Source organism: Anomaloglossus baeobatrachus, chromosome 10, assembly GCF_048569485.1.
Source record: "Anomaloglossus baeobatrachus isolate aAnoBae1 chromosome 10, aAnoBae1.hap1, whole genome shotgun sequence".
NCBI lineage: Eukaryota > Metazoa > Chordata > Amphibia > Anura > Aromobatidae > Anomaloglossus > Anomaloglossus baeobatrachus.
The window spans coordinates 194162480-194183751 of record NC_134362.1 but is presented as its reverse complement, the minus strand read 5'-3'; the positions used below and the strand labels follow the sequence as shown (position 1 = coordinate 194183751).

General features: G+C 44.0%; 1 protein-coding gene across 1 annotated transcript in view; it reads right to left on the bottom strand.

Moving 5' to 3' along the window:
* Window positions 1-2222: 2222 nt before the first annotated feature.
* Window positions 2223-21272, bottom strand: part of CDH13 (cadherin 13) — an 867885-nt gene continuing 848835 nt past the window's right edge. The window contains exon 14 of the mRNA XM_075326087.1: window positions 2223-3353. Coding sequence (XP_075182202.1) covers window positions 3346-3353 — 8 coding nt within the window. The 3' untranslated portion in view covers window positions 2223-3345. The remainder of the gene's footprint in view (window positions 3354-21272) is intronic.

Here is a 21272-nt window from a genome sequence, read left to right as displayed (position 1 = left end):
ATATATAGAGAGGTCTTATCAGTCATTGTACAGGAGGAGGTGAGCTGTGACATCACCTATTATCTACTATATATAGAGACGTCTTATCAGTCATTGTACAGGAGGAGGTGAGCTGTGACATCACCTATTATCTACTATATATAGAGAGGTCTTATCAGTCATTGTACAGGAGGAGGTGAGCTGTGACATCACCTATTATCTACTATATATAGAGACGTCTTATCAGTCATTGTACAGGAGGAGGTGAGCTGTGACATCACCTATTATCTACTATATATAGAGAGGTCTTATCAGTCATTGTACAGGAGGAGGAGAGCTGGGAGAGCTGTGACATCACCTATTTACTATATATAGAGAGGTCTTATCAGTCATTGTACAGGAGGAGGTGAGCTGTGACATTACCTATTATCTACTATATATAGAAAGGTCTTATCAGTCATTGTACAGGAGGAGGTGAGCTGTGACATCACCTATTATCTACTATATATGGAGAGGTCTTATCAGTCATTGTACAGGAGGAGGTGAGCTGTGACATCACCTATTATTTACTATATATATATATATATATATAGGTCTTATCAGTCATTGTACAGGAGGAGGAGAGCTGTGACATCACCTATTATCTACTATATATAGAGAGGTCTTATCAGTCATTGTACAGGAGGAGGTGAGCTGTGACATCACCTATTATCTACTATATATGGAGAGGTCTTATCAGTCATTGTACAGGAGGAGGTGAGCTGTGACATCACCTATTATTTACTATATATATATATATATATATATATATATATATAGGTCTTATCAGTCATTGTACAGGAGGAGGAGGTTAGCTGTGACATCACCTATTGTGAATGGTGGATCCTGTGTTATCTACTGTTTATAGAGGAGTTATCAGTCATTGTACAAAAGGTGGAGAAAGTGAGCGGTGACATCATCTATTAAGAATGATGGATTCCGTTATCTAATGTATATAGAGGTGTTATCAGTCATTGTACAGGAGGAGGTGAGCTGTGATATCACCTATTATCTACTGTATCTATATACAGAGGTGTTATCAGTCATTGTACAGGAGGGGGAGAAAGTGAGCTGTGACATCACCTATTGTGATTGATGGATCCTGTGTTATCTATTGTATATACAGGTATTATCAATCATGGAACAAAAGGTGGAGAAAGTGAGCTGTGACATTGCCTATTGTGATTGGATACTGTTATCAGCAATGTATAGAGGTCTTCAGTCATTGAACAGGAGGGGGAGGTGAGCTGTGAAATCACCTATTATGAATAGTGGATATTTTGTTATCTACTGTATATAGGTGTTATCAGTCATACAGCAGGGGGAGGAGGGGAGCTATGACCTCACATATTGTGAATAATGGATCCCTTTTTATCTACTGTATATAGAGGTTATCAATTATTGTACAGGAGGAGGAGGTGAGCTGTGCCCACCTGTTATGATGCTATCTGTCATTGTACATGAGAAGGAGGAGATGAGCTGTGATATAGCCTAAGATTGGTGGATTCTGTGTTATCAGCTGTATATAGAGGTGTTATCATTCATTGTACAGGAGGAGTAGGTGAGCTGTGCCCGCCTGTTTTGATTGGTTGATTCTGTGTTATCAGCTGTATATAGAAGTGCTATATGTCATTATACATGAAGAGGGGGTGAGCTGTGACATCACCTGCTATAATTGATGCATTCTGTGCTATCAGCTGTATATAGAGGGGTTATCATTCATTGTACAGGAGGAGGAGGTGAGCTGTGACATCATGTTATGATTTCTGTGTTATCAGCTGTATATAGAGGCATTATCAGTCATTCTTATCCTACCCTTGATGATAAAGATACTAAAAACTCATCCTGAAAGGACAGAAAGTCTAAAAAAGCCCCAGTGTCCGGTATGAAAACTGCAAGATTACAACTTTATACAGTATAGAGGCATCTGCTTCTCATATAGTAACAGCTGACGTAAATCCAGGTGACTGACTCGCATTATACTGTATTATTAAATATTCCATCTGTTGTATCCCATATATATATATATATATATATATATATATATATATATGCAGTATATATATATATATATATATATACATACATATATATATGAATATATATATGAATATACATATATATATATATTTATATATATATATATTTTTATATATATATATATATATATATATATATATGAATATATATACATATATATGAATATCTCTCTCTCTCTATATATATATAGAATATATATATATATATATATATATATGAATATATACATATCTATATATCTATATATATAGATATATAGATATATATGTGTGTATGTATATATATATATATATATATATAAGATATCCTCTATATTACAATATTATAGATTTTTCGCAAACTGCGCTCATCAGAAGACCCAATTGCATATTCTCATAATATTTTCTATGTCACGAGTGCACGGACCCCCTAGGAGTAATATTTTGTAGAACACAATAGAGGAATGAAATGCGTTGCGAGGACGCGGAGCGCGGACCTTTAAACACAGTCCGTGAGTAATTGATACAATCGTCCTCTGCATTGAAAGGGGTTAATATCCTCTAATTGCGTCTGACAGGCTTACAATGTGTTTAAGTGGCATCTTATTACATTTTATTTGCAATGTGGATGTATCCTTAATGTGTTATTTCGCCATCCCGGCTTTGCATTGCTGCCTCCTTGTCAAATGCTGATTGGTAATCTTATTAACATGAACCCATTAAGGAATCCTTCGATGTATTTCTCGAAAAGTGTTTCGGTTCAGTGCACACAACATGCTGCCTCGAAACGCGTCGCTCGCAGCCATGAGTCGCGTCTGGGTTAAGGTTGCAGAGGGGAGGGGGGAGAGGCGGTGGTGGTCTGGGATCTGGATTAGAAATGAAGCACACGTACACGCAAATCCGACAGACGAAGTGGTTCGGCAATTGGTACAACAAAAGTAAAAACTAACGGTGCGTATGTCACATGTGTGGTGTTCAGCCTCGGGCGGGAGGAGTCCATACAATGTTCTCATTGTCTTTCCCACAAAAAAAGAAAACAGAAAACCTCTTGTATCTCCAGCAGGGATCCGTTAATACAAAGAATGCAGAATCGGAGGCTGTCGAGGACCGGCGTACCATTTCATAGACTAATTGAGGTTGCAAATTAAACAGAGTCTGGAGCAGTCGAGGACTGATCTCGGAGCAACGGTATACTGCAATCTTCGGATAAACATTTTTAATTTTTTTTTTTTTTTTTATTTTTTTTTTAACTTTCCCCTCTTCTTGTTTCCATGGTGATGTGATAGCCAGTGTAGAAAGTGCCCGATGCTCACAGACCTACCGAGAGAAAAAAAAGAAGAAGACTTGTTATTAAAGATGAAAAGGCTTGAATGCAAGCGAATATTTCATAGGTAACAAAGTCAATGGAGTCATTTATCGGCGCCGGTTGAATCCGGGATGCATTCAATTCGAGACTCGGAGAGAGGGAGGAGGTTACGTTTCTTCTTATAAGAAGATTATCTTTTATGGACCCCTCAATGATGAGTCTGATCAAACTCCGAAAATGAGTGCAAGCAACAATCGAAGAGTCGTGTATAGAAGAAAGTCAAGACCCAAGCCATAAATATCACATAAAAGTCATCCAAATCTGATTTCAATGAGATCAACGGCCAACTATCTAATGTGTATGGGGACCACCCAACTGCCCCCGATATGTATCAAGGGAGATTAGAATCTGACAGTTGGAATTCAAACGTCTGAACATTCCATTCATCGGGGATAGGATTCCGGCAGCGGCTCTCGGAGAGAAGACAGGAACACTCATCCTATGCATGGGGGAGTCAGGGGAAATCAATTGTTCATCTCATAGCTATGTAATTTGTATGTGTGCTACCAGATTGCCTCCCCGATATGAATCCAAATCTGATTTCAATGGGATCGACCAACCAACCAAATAATTCGTATGTGGACCACCCAACTGGCCCCCAATATGTATCAAAGGAGATTAGAATGTGACAGTTGTAATTCAAACGCCTGAACATTCCATTCATTGGGGATAGGATTCCGGCAGCGGCTCTCGGAGAGAAGACAGGAGCACCTGTCCTATACATGGGGCTCAAGAGAGATAATTGTTCATATGACAGCTATCTAATGTGTATGGGGACCACCAGATTTCCCCCCGATATGTATCAAGGGAGATTAGAATCTGACAGTTGGAATTCAAATATCTGAACATTCCATTCATCGGGGATAGGATTCCGGCAGCGGCTCTCGGAGAGAAGACAGGAACACTCGTCCTGTATATGGGGGTCAGGAGAGATAGTTGTTAATCTGACAGCTATCTATTGTATATGGGGACCACCAGATTTCCCCCCGATATGTATCAAGAGAGATTAGAACCCACAGTTGGAATTCAAATGTCTGATTATTCCATTTGTCAGGGAGAGATTTCTGACAATGGCTCTCGTAGGAGAGACAGGAGCACTCGTCCAGTGTATGGGGGTCAGGAGAGATCAATTGTTCAGCTATCTAAAACTGATATCTGACAGCTATCTAAAGCCTGCTTTACACCTTACGATATCACATACGATATCGTATGCGATCGTACCCGCCCCCATCGTATGTGCGGCACGTTCAATTTGTTGACCGTGTCGCACAAATGATTATTTCCCGTCACACGTACTTACCCTTCCATACGACCTCGATGTGGGCGGCGAACATCCACTTCCTGGACCTGGACTGGGAGGGACATTCGGCGTCACAGCGATGTCACGCGGCAGCCGGCCAATAGAAGCGGAGGGGCGGAGATGAGCGGGACGTAAACATCCCGCCCACCTCCTTCCTTCTGCATTGCCGGCGGGAGCCGCGGGATGCAGGTAAGCTGAGTTCATCGTTCCCGGGGTGTCACACACTGCGATGTGTGCTACCTCGGGAACATTGAACAACCCGACGTACAATTTTTAAGTTTTGAACGACGTGCATGCGATGAACGTTTTTTTGTCCAATCGCAATTGCACATAGCTTTTACACGCTACAATATTACTTACAATGCCGGATGTGCGTCACTTACGACGTGACCCCGCCGACACATCGTAAGATTTATTGTAGCGTGTAAAGCCCGCTTTAGGCTAGTTTCACACTTGTGTTGAACGGCATCCATTGCATTGCGTTGTGTGACGGATGTAACGGATGTGTTGCATATAGTGGCACAATGGATGCAACGGATGCTGCAAAACAACGGAATCAGTTTTGGGGTTTTTTTTTTTTCTTTCTTTTTTTTTTTACAGTTTTACCAGCGGCAGACTATTGTGAACGATCAGCTGATCGCTCACAGCAGCCCGACGCCAGGTGATCAGCTGATCGCTCCCTGCAGCCGGCCGCCGGGTGATCAGCTGATCGCTCACAGCAGCCGGTCACCGGGTGATCAGCTGATTGCTCACAGCAGCCGGTCACCGGGTGATCAGCTGATCGCTCACAGCAACCGGTCGCCGGGTGATCAGCTGATCGCTCACAGCAGCCGGTCGCCGGGTGATCAGCTGATCGTTCGGCCGCTGAGGATATGTGCGGGGGTGGAGTGCAGGGTGGGTGGAGCAGAGCGGGGCCATGGCCCTGAGGACGTCAGTGCCGCAGGGACTGCTTGGCTGGGTACAGGTGAGTGTGTGTGTGTGTGTGTACATGCCAAGTGCGGGAGGGGGCGGAGCCGAGCGGGGAAGTGTCGGGCTCCCTGCACACGTAGCCACGGTAAATATCGGGTAACTAAGCAAAGCACTTTGCTTGGTTACCCGATATTTACTTTGGTTACCAGCTTACACCGCTTAGCACTGGCTCCTTGCACACGTAGCCAGGGTAAATATCGGGTAACCAAGCAAAGCGCTTTGCTTAGTAACCCGATGTGTATTCTGGTTACGTGTGCATTGAGCCAGAGAGACCATGCGCAGTGAATTCCTAAGGATTCCGCTGCTCAAAAAACGTTACATGCTGCATTGCTTCCATCCGGCGGAAGCAACGGAGCGTCGGCCAGCGGAAGCAACGCAGGTACTTTTGGCACAATCCATCATCCATACGTCTATGGGAAACAACAGAACTGTTAACGGATGCCGCTGTTTTCCAAAAAGGCGGATTGTGACGGAAGGAAAACAACGCAAGTGTGAAAGTACCCTAATGTGTATGGGGACCACCCAACTGCCCTGGCAATATGTATCAAGGGAGATTAGAACCCACACTTGGAATTAAAATGTCTGATCATTCCATTTGTCTGGGAGAGAATTCCGGCAGTGGATTTCATAGAGAAGACAGGAGCACTCGTCTGGTGTATAGAGAACATGTCTAATGTGTATGTGTATGGGGACCGACCCAACACCCAAGCCATAAATATTACATAAAAGTCATCCAAATCTGATTTCGATGGGATCAACAGCCAACTATCTAATGTGTATGGGGGCCACCCAACTCAACTGTCCCCGACATGTATCAAGGGAGATTAGAATCTGACAGTTGGAATTCAAACGTCCGAACATTCTATTCATTGGGTATAGGATTCCGGTAGCGGCTCTCGTAGGAAACACAGGAGCGCTCGTCCTGGGTATGGGAGAATCAGGAAAGATTATTGTTCATTTGATCGCTATATAATGTATATGGGGACCACCTGATTGCCCCCCCCCCGATATGTTCATCTAATAGCTAACTAATGTATATGGGGACCAACCAATTGCCCCCCGACATGTATCAAGGGGATTAAAATCCAACAGTTTGAATTCAAATGTTCGGTCATTCCATTCGTCAGGGAGAGGATTCCGGCAGTGGCTCTCGTAAAGAAGACAGGAGCGCTCGTCCTCTGTATGGGGGAGTCAGGGGAAATCGATTGTTTATCTGATAGCTATCTAACGTGAATGGGGACCACCCAATTGCCCACTCGTCCTGTGTAGGGGTAGTCAAGAGAGATCAATTGTTCATCTGACAGCTATCTAATATGTATGGTCAGCTACACTGGCAGACTAAAGGCTACTTTACACACTGCGATATCGGTCCCGATATCGCTAGTGTGGGCACCCGCCCCCATCTGTTGCGCGACACGGGCAAATCGCTGCCCGTGCCGCACAACATCGCCCAGACCCGTCACACATACTTACCTGCCCGGCGACGTCGCTGTGACTGGCGAACCGCCTCCTTTCTAAGGGGGGCGGTCCGTGCGGCGTCACAGCGACGTCACTGAAGCCTCACTGAACCGCCGCCCAATAGTAGCGGAGGGGCGGAGATGAGCGGGACGTAACATCCCGCCCACCTCCTTCCTTCCGCATAGCGGCCGGGAGGCAGGTTAGGGGAGCTTCCTCGTTCCCGCGGCGTCACACGCAGCAATGTGTGCTGCCGCAGGAGCGAGGAACAACTTCGTTACTGCTGCAGTAACGATTTTTAAGAATGGACCCCCATGTCGCCGATTAGCGATTTTGCACGTTTTTGCAACGATGCAAAATCGCTTATCGGTGTCACACGCAACGGCATCGCTAATGCGGCCGGATGTGCGTCACGAATTCCGTGACCCCTATGACTCCGCATTAGCGATGTCGCAGCGTGTAAAGCCCCCTTAAGAGAGAAAAGGGCCTCTTTGCAGTCCAAGAGCTCATCAAAATGCACAATTCCACCAGTTTTGGACATGGAAACGTAACCCCTTACCTCTTGGGTCCTTTTGTGGTGGCACATGTTGCCTCAATGGTATGTCCACCCCTGGTCACCTATAAGTTTGAGAAACTCAACAATTTCAGTCTGACTGGCTGGCCATGTAGTAGGTATAAGCTGTTCAACTGATATTCATTTGGCCTGTGCTAAAGATGAATAAAATGAGCCATGTTGAATTTCAGCATGACTAATTCTTTGTTCTTAAAGGAGAGAAGAAACCAACAGAGGACATACATGCCCAGGAGGAGTGTTAGATCAATGTTTTATCATAAGAGGTGACCACTAGTGATGAGCGAGAGTGCTCAACACTGATTATTACTTGATTGGGCGTCGGAGTCTAAGAATGCTCGAATTTCCCACAGGCTTCCATGATACTTGAGAACCTCGATACTCGATCGAGTAATAACCAGTAGCGAACATACTCACGCTGCACTAGTGACCATCTATAGGCACTGTCCATATTACAACTTTCAGGCAAGTATTCCCCAACGTCTACCCTGACTTGCCCTTAACATGCCAAGCACATGAACAAAGACTGTCCCCTAAGGTAATGATTGATTGATTATCTTCTAATGTATCGATCACAAGCCTGAGACTCACATGGCTGAGATCGTACAAGGGGTTAGTATTGTTCAAGTTAGATGGGTAATGGGGCAAGACTTACAATGGGTCTACCGGGAGCCATCCAGTGGAGATGAGTGAATCTACCAAAACACTTTATGGCTGATTTACTTGAATCTGTCTTGAAAGGACATTTGAGGTCCCTGAAAATTTCAAAGGGTACTAAAACATCAAGAAAATATAAAAAAATAAGAGATTACACTCAACAGTCCATGGCCCATTCCTCACTTGTCCTACTACCAAAACTCCTCGCCCGTCCTCCACGTACTTAGTCTTCTGGTTGGTTTTCTCTTTGGTCTTCCATCCGGATCTTGAAGCACTAACTGGGGCACAATGTAGGTGACAATGAAGACCCAAAAAAAGACCAATGCAAGGCAACTGGAGGCCCGAATGACGAGAGAAGCCAAGAGGACAGGTGCGGAGTGAATCTTGGACAGTTAAGTATGATATCTTATTTGTAATCCCTTTTTGGGACTATGAAAAATTGCAAATCGAATCCCGAAAAATTCCAGTTGCTGGCCAATCCAATTTTTGGGGGGAAATTTGTAACACATTTTGCTACTAATTAATCTTTTCATCTCTGTTGTCCAACAATCCACCAGATTCTTTCTGTGATTAGAACAATACTTTTCACTTCTGAACATAATGATTAGATAAGAAATCTTTGCCTATTGCTTAGAAGGTCAGATACACCCCCGTATCCGAGTAATCGATGAATGGAGCTCCGTTCCCGAAAAGCCTTGATCTCTAGCTGTAAGTAACGCATCATTACGGATTTAATGCAAATATTCACACGTTCTACGGTGGGGAGAACAGAACTGGTTACAGTCTTGCGGAAGTAAAATCAATGACACATTTGCTCTTAACACTACGGCAGGTGAATATCATGACTGAAGTGCGCGCAGCCGGGGGTCCCTTCTTGAAGCGCATTAGTAAGAAAAATAAAACTGCCATTGAATAAATCCCTTAAGTAAAACTTGATAAACCATTGTGTCAGCTACTGTGGAGACGTGACGGGAGAAAAGGCAAAGTCGTTATTGTCAGATAAATAAGTGTAATACCGGTGATTCGACACGACTCGTGCCGCACCAGGAGAGGAAATGCAACCCCTGCTGCTACGGACCCAGGGGGCAAATAACCTTGCAACGAGGAGCGGAAAAGAACTTGATAACCTTGGCAGCACTGGAAGGTAGTGGAAGAAAGCTCGCCAAGGGAAGCCACTTGACCCAAGACAAGGAGGAGGGTCGTGACTTATAGATGGGAAAGAGAAGAGAAGAAACTGGATGAAGGATAAAAGAAAGAGGGAAGAGAAGGGAGAGAAGATTGGGCCACTTTTTGGGATTTTTTTGGGGATCGAGAATGAATGGTGCAGAGGTCGGGCATCCGAATAGTCGCTCCATTTTTATAAAAGTAACAATGTACCATGGTGTAACGCCTGCCTGGATCCACAGACTCAGATGGGCTGTAATGGACAGGCTAGAGGAAAGCCACTCACCAAGCAGGACCTCTAGAACCCCGAAACCCTTTAAAAGGGATTTGGAATTACACAGGCCCCTTCTAATCACTACCTGTGGAAGGCTGCAGTCCGATGAGAGTAGTAGTCAGGCAAGGTCAAACCAGGAATTGCAGAACAGGGACAGAATCAGGCAGGCAAGGACGTAATCAGGAAACCAAGCAGAGGTCAAATCCGGGACTGGCGGTAAGGTACAAAAACGGCAGGCAGGAGGGTAGTCAGAAAACACGCAGAAGCCAAACACAGGGGTCACTAAGCAAAACAGGGAGGGAGCCAGGTAACATGAAATCAGAACTATCTCTGGTGGTGGTCAGCAGACAGGAGGGGAAATAAGAAGGGTGTGGTGTCTTCCCATTGGTTGTAGCTCAGTTGGAAGACACACGCCACCTACAGTCAGCCAGTGGTACTGCAGATCCCAAGGAAACCCAACCCTGTGGATGAGCGGAGCCTGTGCCCACCAGCGCCACTGGCACTGACTCCTCTCCTATCACCAGAACTATCCATGGCAGGAATACGGCATCGCCTGGTGATCGAAGTAGAAGTCGCTGGAGCGGACCCCGGTGGTGACGTAACACATGGTGAATGAACATTTTTAATTCTGTGGATCCCAGTGGTCAGACCCCCACCAATCGATAAATCAAGAAGAAGGATTGCGACTTGGAGATGGGAAAGAGATGGAAAGAGAAGGGAAGAAACAGGAATAAGGATAAAAGAAAGAGGAAAGAGAAGTGAGAGAAGATTGGGCCACTTTTTTTTTTTGTTGGGGAAGAGAATGAATGGTGCATTCGAACAGTTGCTCCATTCTATAAAAGTAACAATGTACCATGGTGAATGAAAATTCTTAATTCTGCTGATCGGTGCAGATCCCTGGGGTCAGACTCCCACCGATCCATAAGTCAAAAAGGAGGATTGCAACATGGAGATGGGAAACAGAGGGAAAGAGAAGGGAAGAAACAGGAATAAGGATAAAAGAAAGAGGGAAGAGAAGGGAGAGAAGATTGGGCCACTTTTTTGGATTTTTTGGGAAACAGAATGAATGGTGCAGAGGTCGGGCATCCGAACGGTCACTCCATTCTATAAAAGTAAAGATGCACCATGGTGATTCAAAATTCTTAATTTTGCCGATTGGTGTGGATCCCAGTGGTCAGACTCCCACCGATCGATAAGTTATTGTGATGCCCTGGCCTATCAGGTCGTCACAGGGTATTGTGCAATCTGCCCTTCTGCACAGTATCCACTCCTCCTTGGTTACGGATCCTGGTCCTTTGGTGTTGCTAACAGCTTGGCCAATCAAAAATCCTAGGAACACTTCCCACTTTAACCTACCAGACACACCATTGGGGGGAGGAGGTGGAGTGGTGGCTTTCGTGAGGAGAGGCCATGGAGAAGAGCTCCTGTGTACTAGGTGGCAGACGTTGGTCTGGGCCCGGTAGGAGCTGGAACCCGGTCGCAGGGGACAGTGTCAAGGAGAACGGACTGCCGAGGAGGGCAGCCGGCAGCCTTGAGCTATCACTGGGCAGGGGCCAGGGCACGACGGGGTACGTGGACCCTAGGCCAGAAACAAGCTTCACGCGTTCCGGTAATTTACCCGACGGGGGTGAAGACTTCATGTGTCATCCCCAACCCGCTCCAAAATCGATAGGACTTTCCCAATACAGTCCAACGAAATCCTATGCGTGAACCCTGAGAGCAAGCTCACTCCATTAGCCATATGGGTGAGCAGGGCGCGGAGAGTTTTATACCCACGGGTCCAACAGAGTCAAAGGTGCCAAGGACAGGGCTACAGGCCAACAGCAACACCAAGGGCACAGACCCAAGCGGGCTCTCTACAAGCTGCAGTGGTGCTCAGAATTCTGGTTTACAGGCTGTCGGTGTTGTTATTCCTGGACTGAGTGAGTACACTAAAATACCCCTGCTCCTATCCCAGCGACACCCATTCACCAACCATCCAACGGGCCCCGGGACACCATCCTCTACCTACGGAGGGGTTAAACATCAGGCTGCCACACACCACTGTCACCGGGCTCCCCAACGGCAGCGGTAGTCCCTCACCTTACCACACACCGTGGGTGGCGTCACAAGCTTTCCAATATCCCCCCTGTACATAGCCCCCCTTAAATCGAGTGGGCCGCGCGACCCCTTGGGTCCGTAGATCCCCCCCACTCGAGCCACTGCGGATCCGGATCCGAGCAGCAGCCTGGCTGCTGGCGCGGGGCGGCACATTATCACCTATCTATAGGACAGTGGATAACTTATTTTCACCAGACCACTCCTTTAAAAGGCCAAAACCTGTATTTTTCATAACTTGATGAAGGCTTCAAAAGGGCAGGATGATGGTAAACTCCCAAAAAAGAAGGCAAAGAAGTAGAGGCAAGCAAATCACTTGGAGATAAATTGAATTTGTGTCGAATTTCCATAAATTCAGAGCAGCCAAAACCCAATTTTTTTTTTATTTGATTTGTGCAAACCCTCTAAAAAGGTGGCGAGCAACATTTTGCTAGATTCAAAAGTGTCAACGGTTCAATCTCTATGGGGTCACCTTTCGGAGCCTGATATCTTTGGAGTCCAGTGTGGTCATAAACAGATTCAAAAGTGTCAACGGTTCAATCTCTATGGGGTCACCTTTCGGAGCCTGATATCTTTGGAGTCCAGTGTGCTCATAAACAAACCCTGACTTTGTGGACCAGTTGGCGCAGGAGACTCCGAGTGAAGACCAGTTGGCAAGACAAGTGAAGGTTGGGTGAAAGGACGTAAACTAAAGTGTGAGGCTCCCGATGCCACAAAGTGATCCCTAACCTATGTGGGTGGAGGAAAGAAGAGCACAACAACTATACAGGAGTTTCTAAAACTCCAAACGAAACTCCCCCAAAATGGATTACATCAATGTTTCGGCAAACTTGGCCATCCATTGGGAGGTCCTCAAACACAAAACATGGTTATCTTTTGTGTTTGAGGACCTCCCAATGGATTGTTGAATCTTAATGGAGGCTTACTCCTGTTTCCTCATGAAATACACATGCATTCTCTTTAAAATGAAGCGCGCATGTGTATGGAGAGGACACAGAGGGATAGCTATTGGCTGAACTAGCATGCGGGTATATGGGCAACCGGTGTCATTCTCCATCCCCTCAAGGTCACAGAAGGTCTTGAAGGTTCATTTTTCCAAGGGACCAATTGAAGTTTATACAACGTAGACCGTAGAAAAACTACAGAATAATGTATTTCATAGTTTCCTACAATTAGAACAATGCATCTATTCCCCGAATCTCCCGCTGACGAGGAGCGTAATTAGCAGTAATTAATTCAATACAGCCTTTTGAAATGAGGTTCATTTTATGACAGCGCAGTCCTTGTTCGGAGCACAGCACCTTCCGCTTGGGGACATCTTATAATTGGACAGCGCAGAATATGATAGGTTCCTATGTCAATTATGAGAGATGGGGGGATGAGATGAAATAGAAAACAAAGAGTAAAAGCTAGACCTGTCCTGGTTCTGGTATTAATTCATAGACAGAAGAATAAGTAGTAGACAAAGATGATGGTCCAGAATACATCTGCACATGTGTCCGGACATCCAAACCCTCACCACTTTCCGCTAACTAAATATTTCCAGAATTTTACCTCAAATCTAATAAAATATTAGCGCATGCCCTCATCATCTCCCGCCTCGACTACTGCAATATCCTCCTTTGTGGCCTCCAAACTAACAGACTCTGCAATCTGTCTCTAGATCCACTGCCTGATTAATCCACCTCTCCATTAGCCAATCTCTTCTCTGACTTCCAAATGAATGGGGATGTCACGCCTATGACTCGCATGGCTCGAATGCGCCCGGCACACTCTCTGCAAGCACTTGTTGAGATTTCTTATGCAACTCTCCCAGCCCTGCTGCTGCTGCATCTGCCTGTTGCTGGTGAGTCTCCTCCTGGCTATAGGGAGACGTGACTAGACTCTGCAGGAATTTGTACTCACGGTGTCCTGCAGAGTTCTGTTTCCCCGGCCCATCCCCAAGTCTGCAGGTGGCATAATAGACAGCTCATTCCCTTCACGACTTTGCCTGAGTATAAGTACTTGTCAGTCCCTGTCTTTAGCTCTGCCTGAAAGCATTTCTGTTTGACTCTCCTGAAACAGACGTGGCTTGTCTCCAATTTATCCTGATATCTCCTCTCTTGACCTCGGCTTCATCTCTTGAACCTGTGCTGCCCACATTGACCTCAGATCGTCTGACTACGTCTTGTGCCTCCGTCTGCTCCGTCCTGGAGTAGTACCAGGTGTCTTCTGGCGGCCAAGCCTATCCTCACCATCAGAGGCTCTAGCGAATACCAGGTAGTCACTTAGTCATCCCCTCCAGTCTAAGACCAGCCTGTGGCACAGTGCATCCACACCCAACAACTATCACAGGCAGTGTCGGACTGGCTACCGGAGGAATCTCCAGTAATACCAGGTCTGGCCACGGTTACCTGCACTGAACTCTGGAGCTCTCACCTGAGCTCCAGAGTGCAGCCTGGACTGAACTTGGGGTTTGCAGGACTGAACTGCATGCGCCGACTGATTCCCCAGTGATTGCGGTTCAGTTCATGGCAGCTGCGGACAGGCTGGGCTGAACTCAGAAGCTGTCACCTGAGCTCCAGAGTTCAGCTCGGCCTGTCTGCAGCTGTGACATGAACTGAACCGCAATCGCCGTGGAATCAGTCGGCGCTCGTGGTTCAGTCCTGCAAACCCTGAGTTCAGTCCAGGCTGCACTCCGGAGCTCAGGTGAAAGCTCCAGAGTTCAGTGCAGGTAACCGCAGCCAGGCCTCGTATTACTGGAGGTTCCTCCGGTAGCCAGTCCGATTCTGGTCACAGGGGACCTTTAGGCTCAATTTCAAAGTCCTGTACTTACACGTGTCCCAGACCTGGGATTTGCTCCCCTCACCCCGATTTGCTGAACTCTGTTGTGCTCCACATAGGCCTTTGCAAGTGGGTTGGTGTGCTCTCATGTGATCATCAGTTCTGGGCCTATATAAGACTCACTAAGACACACACCTCTCTTTTGGTATTAAGACATTTAGTTTTACTATGTCCTTCCTGGCAGCAGCCTCCATTGCTTCTACTAACTGGTTCATGTCTCTTGTCTGCCTTCAGCCTCCATTGCTTCTACTACCTGCTTCCCAACTCCTGTCTGCCTGCAGCCTCCGTTACTTCTACTACCTGCTTCTTAGCTACGGTCTGCCTGCAGCCTCCAGTACTACTACCTGCTTCCTGGTCTCTTGTCACTCTGCAGCCTCCAGTGCTTCTACTAACAGCTTCCCAGCTCTTGTCTACTGCGGTCTCCAATGCTTCTTCTACCTACCTACTGGTTCCTGTCTGCCTGTGGTCTCCAGTGCTTCTTCTACTAGTTTTCCGGTCTCAAGTCTGCTTGCAGTCTCCAATGCTTCTTCTACCTGCTTCCCAGTCTTGTCTTCCAGAAGCCTCACGTGTTTCTACCTGCTTCCTCTTCTTCTATCTGCCTGCGATTTCCAGTGCTTCTCCTACTTTCTTCCTGGTTTCCTGCCTGCGATTTCCAGTGCTTCTCCTACTTTCTTCCTGGTCTCCTGCCTGCGATTTCCAGTGCTTCCCCTACTTTCTTCCTGGTCTCCTGCCTGCGATTTCCAGTGCTTCTCCTACTTTCTTCCTGGTCTCCTGCCTGCGATTTCCAGTGCTTCTCCTACTTTCTTCCTGGTCTCCTGCCTGCGATTTCCAGTGCTTCTCCTACTTTCTTCCTGGTGTCCTGCCTGCGATTTCCAGTGCTTCTCCTACTTTCTTCCTGGTCTCCTGCCTGCGATTTCCAGTGCTTCTCCTACTTTCTTCCTGGTCTCCTGCCTGCGATTTCCAGTGCTTCTCCTACTTTCTTCCTGGTCTCCTGCCTGCGATTTCCAGTGCTTCTCCTACTTTCTTCCTGGTCTCCTGCCTGCGATTTCCAGTGCTTCTCCTACTTTCTTCCTGGTCTCCTGCCTGCGATTTCCAGTGCTTCTCCTACTTTCTTCCTGGTCTCCTGCCTGCGATTTCCAGTGCTTCTCCTACTTTCTTCCTGGTGTCCTGCCTGCGATTTCCAGTGCTTCTCCTACTTTCTTCCTGGTCTCCTCCCTGCGATTTCCAGTGCTTCTCCTACTTTCTTCCTGGTCTCCTGCCTGCGATTTCCAGTGCTTCTCCTACTTTCTTCCTGGTCTCCTGCTTGCGACTTCCAGTGCTTCTCCTACTTTCTTCCTGGTCTTCTGCCTGCGATTTCCAGTGCTTCTCCTACTTTCTTCCTGGTCTCCTGCCTGCGATTTCCAGTGCTTCTCCTACTTTCTTCCTGGTCTCCTGCCTGCGATTAACAGTGCTTCTCCTACTTTCTTCCTGGTCTCCTGCCTGCGATTTCCAGTGCTTCTCCTACTTTCTTCCTGGTCTCCTGCCTGCGGTTTCCAGTGCTTCTCCTACTTTCTTCCTGGTCTCCTGCCTGTGGTTTCCAGTGCTTCTACTAACCATTTCCTGTGTGCCTCATCTGCTTGCTGAAGCAACGCCCATGATCTGTGTGCCCACCTGGACCTTGGGCTTGGAGGATCCACCTCACCGAGTGAGCCAAAACACTTCTTTCCCCTAGTTTACAGTAGAGAGGTGGGTACACATAGGTGGTCATATTCCATTATTGTCAGCAATGGATAAGATGATAGCCCCAGTGGCCATGTTTCATGTACTTCCCTATCTATAATGGTGACTGTCGTGGCATCAATGGCCCCTCCTTTACCGCCACTAGATTCCTGTTCATAAAAATCCAATAATTATACCAGAATCAAAATGAACATAATATAAATGTGCACAGTTCGAAATCCCATTGATGCCCCAACCTTATATACAGATCATAGTATGATTATCAAAAATGTCGCTTTGTGGGGTCTATTACCCTTAGATCAGAAGGTCGTATATATGGAATAATGAGACCACCAGTGTGTCACTGTACAACCGCCAGCAATGACCCACTTCAAATCATGAAGCAACCATTTTTTGAGTTTTGCATGCATATATCGATATTAGCAAATGTTCTTGCATTTGTTCCTAGCAAAACCATACAACTTGCAAGGACATGGTAATAAAAACTAAATGTATTTGTCCCTGAATCCTAAAAACGTGCGCCATACCTGTACAAACCTTACTCGCCATTTACAAAAGTCTTGCTATCAACTACTTGGATCACTATGTGCTCACTCACTATTGAGCAGTGGCACTTTGGAACAATGACAATTATTTATTTTATTTTTTTTTATTATTTTTTTTTTTTCCAGTCGTCAACAAGTGCATTAAGAGCCACTGAAGTGCGCTCTACATCATGCATGGATGTGTCAGCACTTGAAAATAATTGCTAAGTGGTAAAGTGCACAACAAATTTCAGAAAAATATTACTTTCTCCGCACAAAACGGTAATTCACATGTGAGTTGTCTGCCTAAAAGGCTATATTGTAAGACGCTGGCGCTGCAGTGTTAGTTGCAGAATATCGTCTAATGAATTAATATATTTGGAAGGAGAATTAGATGTCTTACCCAGCGGGAAGCAATCGAGAAAAAAAAGATGTTTTCAGTGAAGCAAATCTCTGATTGTGGACTTGATTTGTAATTTGAATATATTACATTATCTACCGTACATTCAATGTAGCACGCTATGAAATTTAATTTATGCCTATTGTGAGCTTGATTTTCATTGTGTCTTATACTCCTGTTTCATAGCTATGGCAGATTGTGGAAGATTGATGGCAGCAGAGGATGATGAGTTCTGCAGGGGAGGAGATAGAATACTAACTAACCAATAAGATTATGACAGAGAACGCTACATAACCAATAAGATCATGACAAAGGATGGGTTATTCAGGGGTGGAGAAAGGATACTAACTAACCAATAAGATTACGACAGAGAACACTACATAACCAATAAGATCATGACAAAGGATAAACAAAATATATATTATTATCAGCTCACCAAGCCTGCTGCAGACCTATAGCCGTCCTGTGGGAGATGATCAGCGCACGGATGGTCAGAAGTCACCAGGTAGAAATAGAATGTAAATCCAGCGCAATCACAAGAATTTTTTTTAAAAAAAATTTTTTCTTCTTTATTATTGATTTTCCATAAAATCCAAGCAGGTACATGCAGCATAAGAAAATATAGATGTGCCCAGGTCAGAGCGACGCGTTTCAACAAACTGTCTTAATCATGGTCTGAACCAAGACTGACCAAATCCTTCTTTAAGAAGGCAATCCACCCAAAGTTAATTGTTCACCTGTGAGATTAACTATGGGGGGGTTGATACAAAGAGATATACATACATAATTAAAAACACATATACAAATATATAGAATACCATATTTAAACATTGTGAGTAATATTAGGAATCATGGTGATTATATCCCAGATGGAGGGAATGAAATCTTATCAGTTATATAAATATAGACATCATAATTCATATTTTATCTTCCAATTTTATAGATGTCAAATTTCATCATAAAAGATTCCATAATGAAGAGTAAACCAAAAATTAGTTTAATAAAATAGATCAATAATGCAAGATTAAATCCTGTCTACTGTTTAAGCCATGGGGATATCTACTTTCCAGGGTGAAGATCCAGAAGGTTTCTCGGTTGAGAAGTTTCCTTCTGTGATCTCCACCCCGCAGCGGTTTTGTTACCTTTTCTATCCCCATGACTTCCATGCTATTTAAATTGCCTCCATGTATATCGCTGAAATGCTTTGAAACCGCAGATGCGGCTAATGCATTAGGATTCCCAGCATCCAAAATATGTCTCCTGATCCTCACCTTTAAAGGGCCACTTGTACATCCTATATATTGAGTAACACACAAAGTACAAACTATTGAATACACTACATACTCTGTGTTACAATTAATATAGTTTTTAATCGAATATTCTTTTTTATTGTGGCTTGAGGTGAAATTTTTATCATTTTTAACATATCTGCAAGTTTTGCATCGGTTCGCACCGCATTTATAAAAGCCATCCGCATTCAACCAAGTTTTCTTTAACCTGTTAGTACCCTCTCCCAGGTACAGACTTGGTGAAAGCAGATTAGCCAATGTAGGCGCTTTTTTTGCAATGCAGTGTGCACCGTTACTTAAAATTCTTTTCAGTTTCAGGTCCTCATTTAGAACTGGTAAATATTTCTTTATTATTTCAGCGATTTTATTATATTGCAGGCTATAGTTAGTGGTAAAAACTAAATTTCTATTATTAATGTTCTTACTTTTATTTTTATTTTTATTTTCATTTTTATCAGCAAACAGGAGTCTATTACGATCAGTTTCCCCCATTATAGATTTCGCTCTATTTAAGGACCAAGCTGGATAACCTCTATATGACAATCGTTCACATGTCATTTTTTCATGTTTTTTATAATCCTCGATGTCCGTACAATTACGTTTAATGCGAGTAAGTTCACCTACTGGGATGTTTTTTATGGTATGTGGCATATGGCAGGAGGAGGCTTTTAGAATGGAGTTTGTCGCAGTGGATTTCCTAAATGGTGTAATATTAACTTTATCATTTTTTATTTTCAAGGAAATATCCAAAAAATTAATATCCCTAGAATTTGAATATGATGTAAATTTGAGATTAAAATCGTTATTGTTAATATAACATATGAAATCTGCAATCTCAGCCTCTGAGCCTACCCAGACGATCAAAAGGTCGTCCAGGTATCTCCCATACCATAATAGATTTTTACAAAAAGGATTATCTTCATTATAAAGCATATCTTCCTCCCACCTGGCCATTACCAAATTTGCTAAAGACGGGGAGAAGCGAGCCCCCATACTCACTCCGCGTCTTTGCAAAAAGAATCTTCCATTAAAGTAAAAATAGTTATATTTCAGCAGAAATTCTACCGCTGAAATTCAAAAAGTTTTTAAATTGTTATCATATTGGCTATATTTATTAAGGTGGTCCGTGAGGCAACGTAATGCTATATGGTACCAACTAGAGAAAAAGAGGAAGGGCACTACCCGGTGGGATCACCTGGTATACAAAACAACAATAGGTAAAAAGGAAAGGTATACCCAAAAGGGATCACAACACCAAAAGTAAATAAAAGAAAACTTTATTACAACATAATTAATCACATATTACCACACTTGGGAGTGAGGCACACAGGAGAACATGATTAAAAACACTTAAAAAGCCGAAGGCATAGTAAACCAACCCGCCAGGAACAATATATTGAAATCACAATACACGATGAAATTATGATATATAACTCTTTTTATGGACAAAGTTCATGTCCGGTCATACACCCAAAATGCCAATGAACAATGTTTAATAAAGAAGGCAGCAAGTCACGTGATAAATGGACCAGTAACCGAATTCAAGCTGGTATATAATATTAAGGAAATACAGTTACATCCCAGTTGGTCTCTAATTGCATGTAAAGCACAATTTGTAATAGTCAAATATTCGATATATTTGCACAGTATGTGAGCCAATTGCTATGTTGTAATAAAGTTTTCTTTTATTTACTTTTGGTGTTGTGATCCCTTTTGGGTATACCTTTCCTTTTTACGTAATGCTATATGGTGGGGGATGGAGGGGTAAAGTGAAACCACATCACAGCTAAACCATTGGTACGTAGACTTCCATGGGAAATTATCAAGTGCTTTTGCCACTTCCTTCCACTTCCTACATTGGCTAATCTGCTTTCACCAAGTCTGTACCTGGGAGAGGGTACTAACAGGTTAAAGAAAACTTGGTTGAATGCGGATGGCTTTTATAAATGCGGTGCGAACCGATGCAAAACTTGCAGATATGTTAAAAATGATAAAAATTTCACCTCAAGCCACAATAAAAAAGAATATTCGATTAAAAACTATATTAATTGTAACACAGAGTATGTAGTGTATTCAATAGTTTGTACTTTGTGTGTTACTCAATATATAGGATGTACAAGTGGCCCTCTAAAGGTGAGGATCAGGAGACATATTTTGGATGCTGGGAATCCTAATGCATTAGCCGCATCTGCGGTTTCAAAGCATTTCAGCGATATACATGGAGGCAATTTAAATAGCATGGAAGTCATGGGGATAGAAAAGGTAACAAAACCGCTGCGGGGTGGAGATCACAGAAGGAAACTTCTCAACCGAGAAACCTTCTGGATCTTCACCCTGGAAAGTAGATATCCCCATGGCTTAAACAGTAGACAGGATTTAATCTTGCATTATTGATCTATTTTATTAAACTAATTTTTGGTTTACTCTTCATTATGGAATCTTTTATGATGAAATTTGACATCTATAAAATTGGAAGATAAAATATGAATTATGATGTCTATATTTATATAACTGATAAGATTTCATTCCCTCCATCTGGGATATAATCACCATGATTCCTAATATTACTCACAATGTTTAAATATGGTATTCTATATATTTGTATATGTGTTTTTAATTATGTATGTA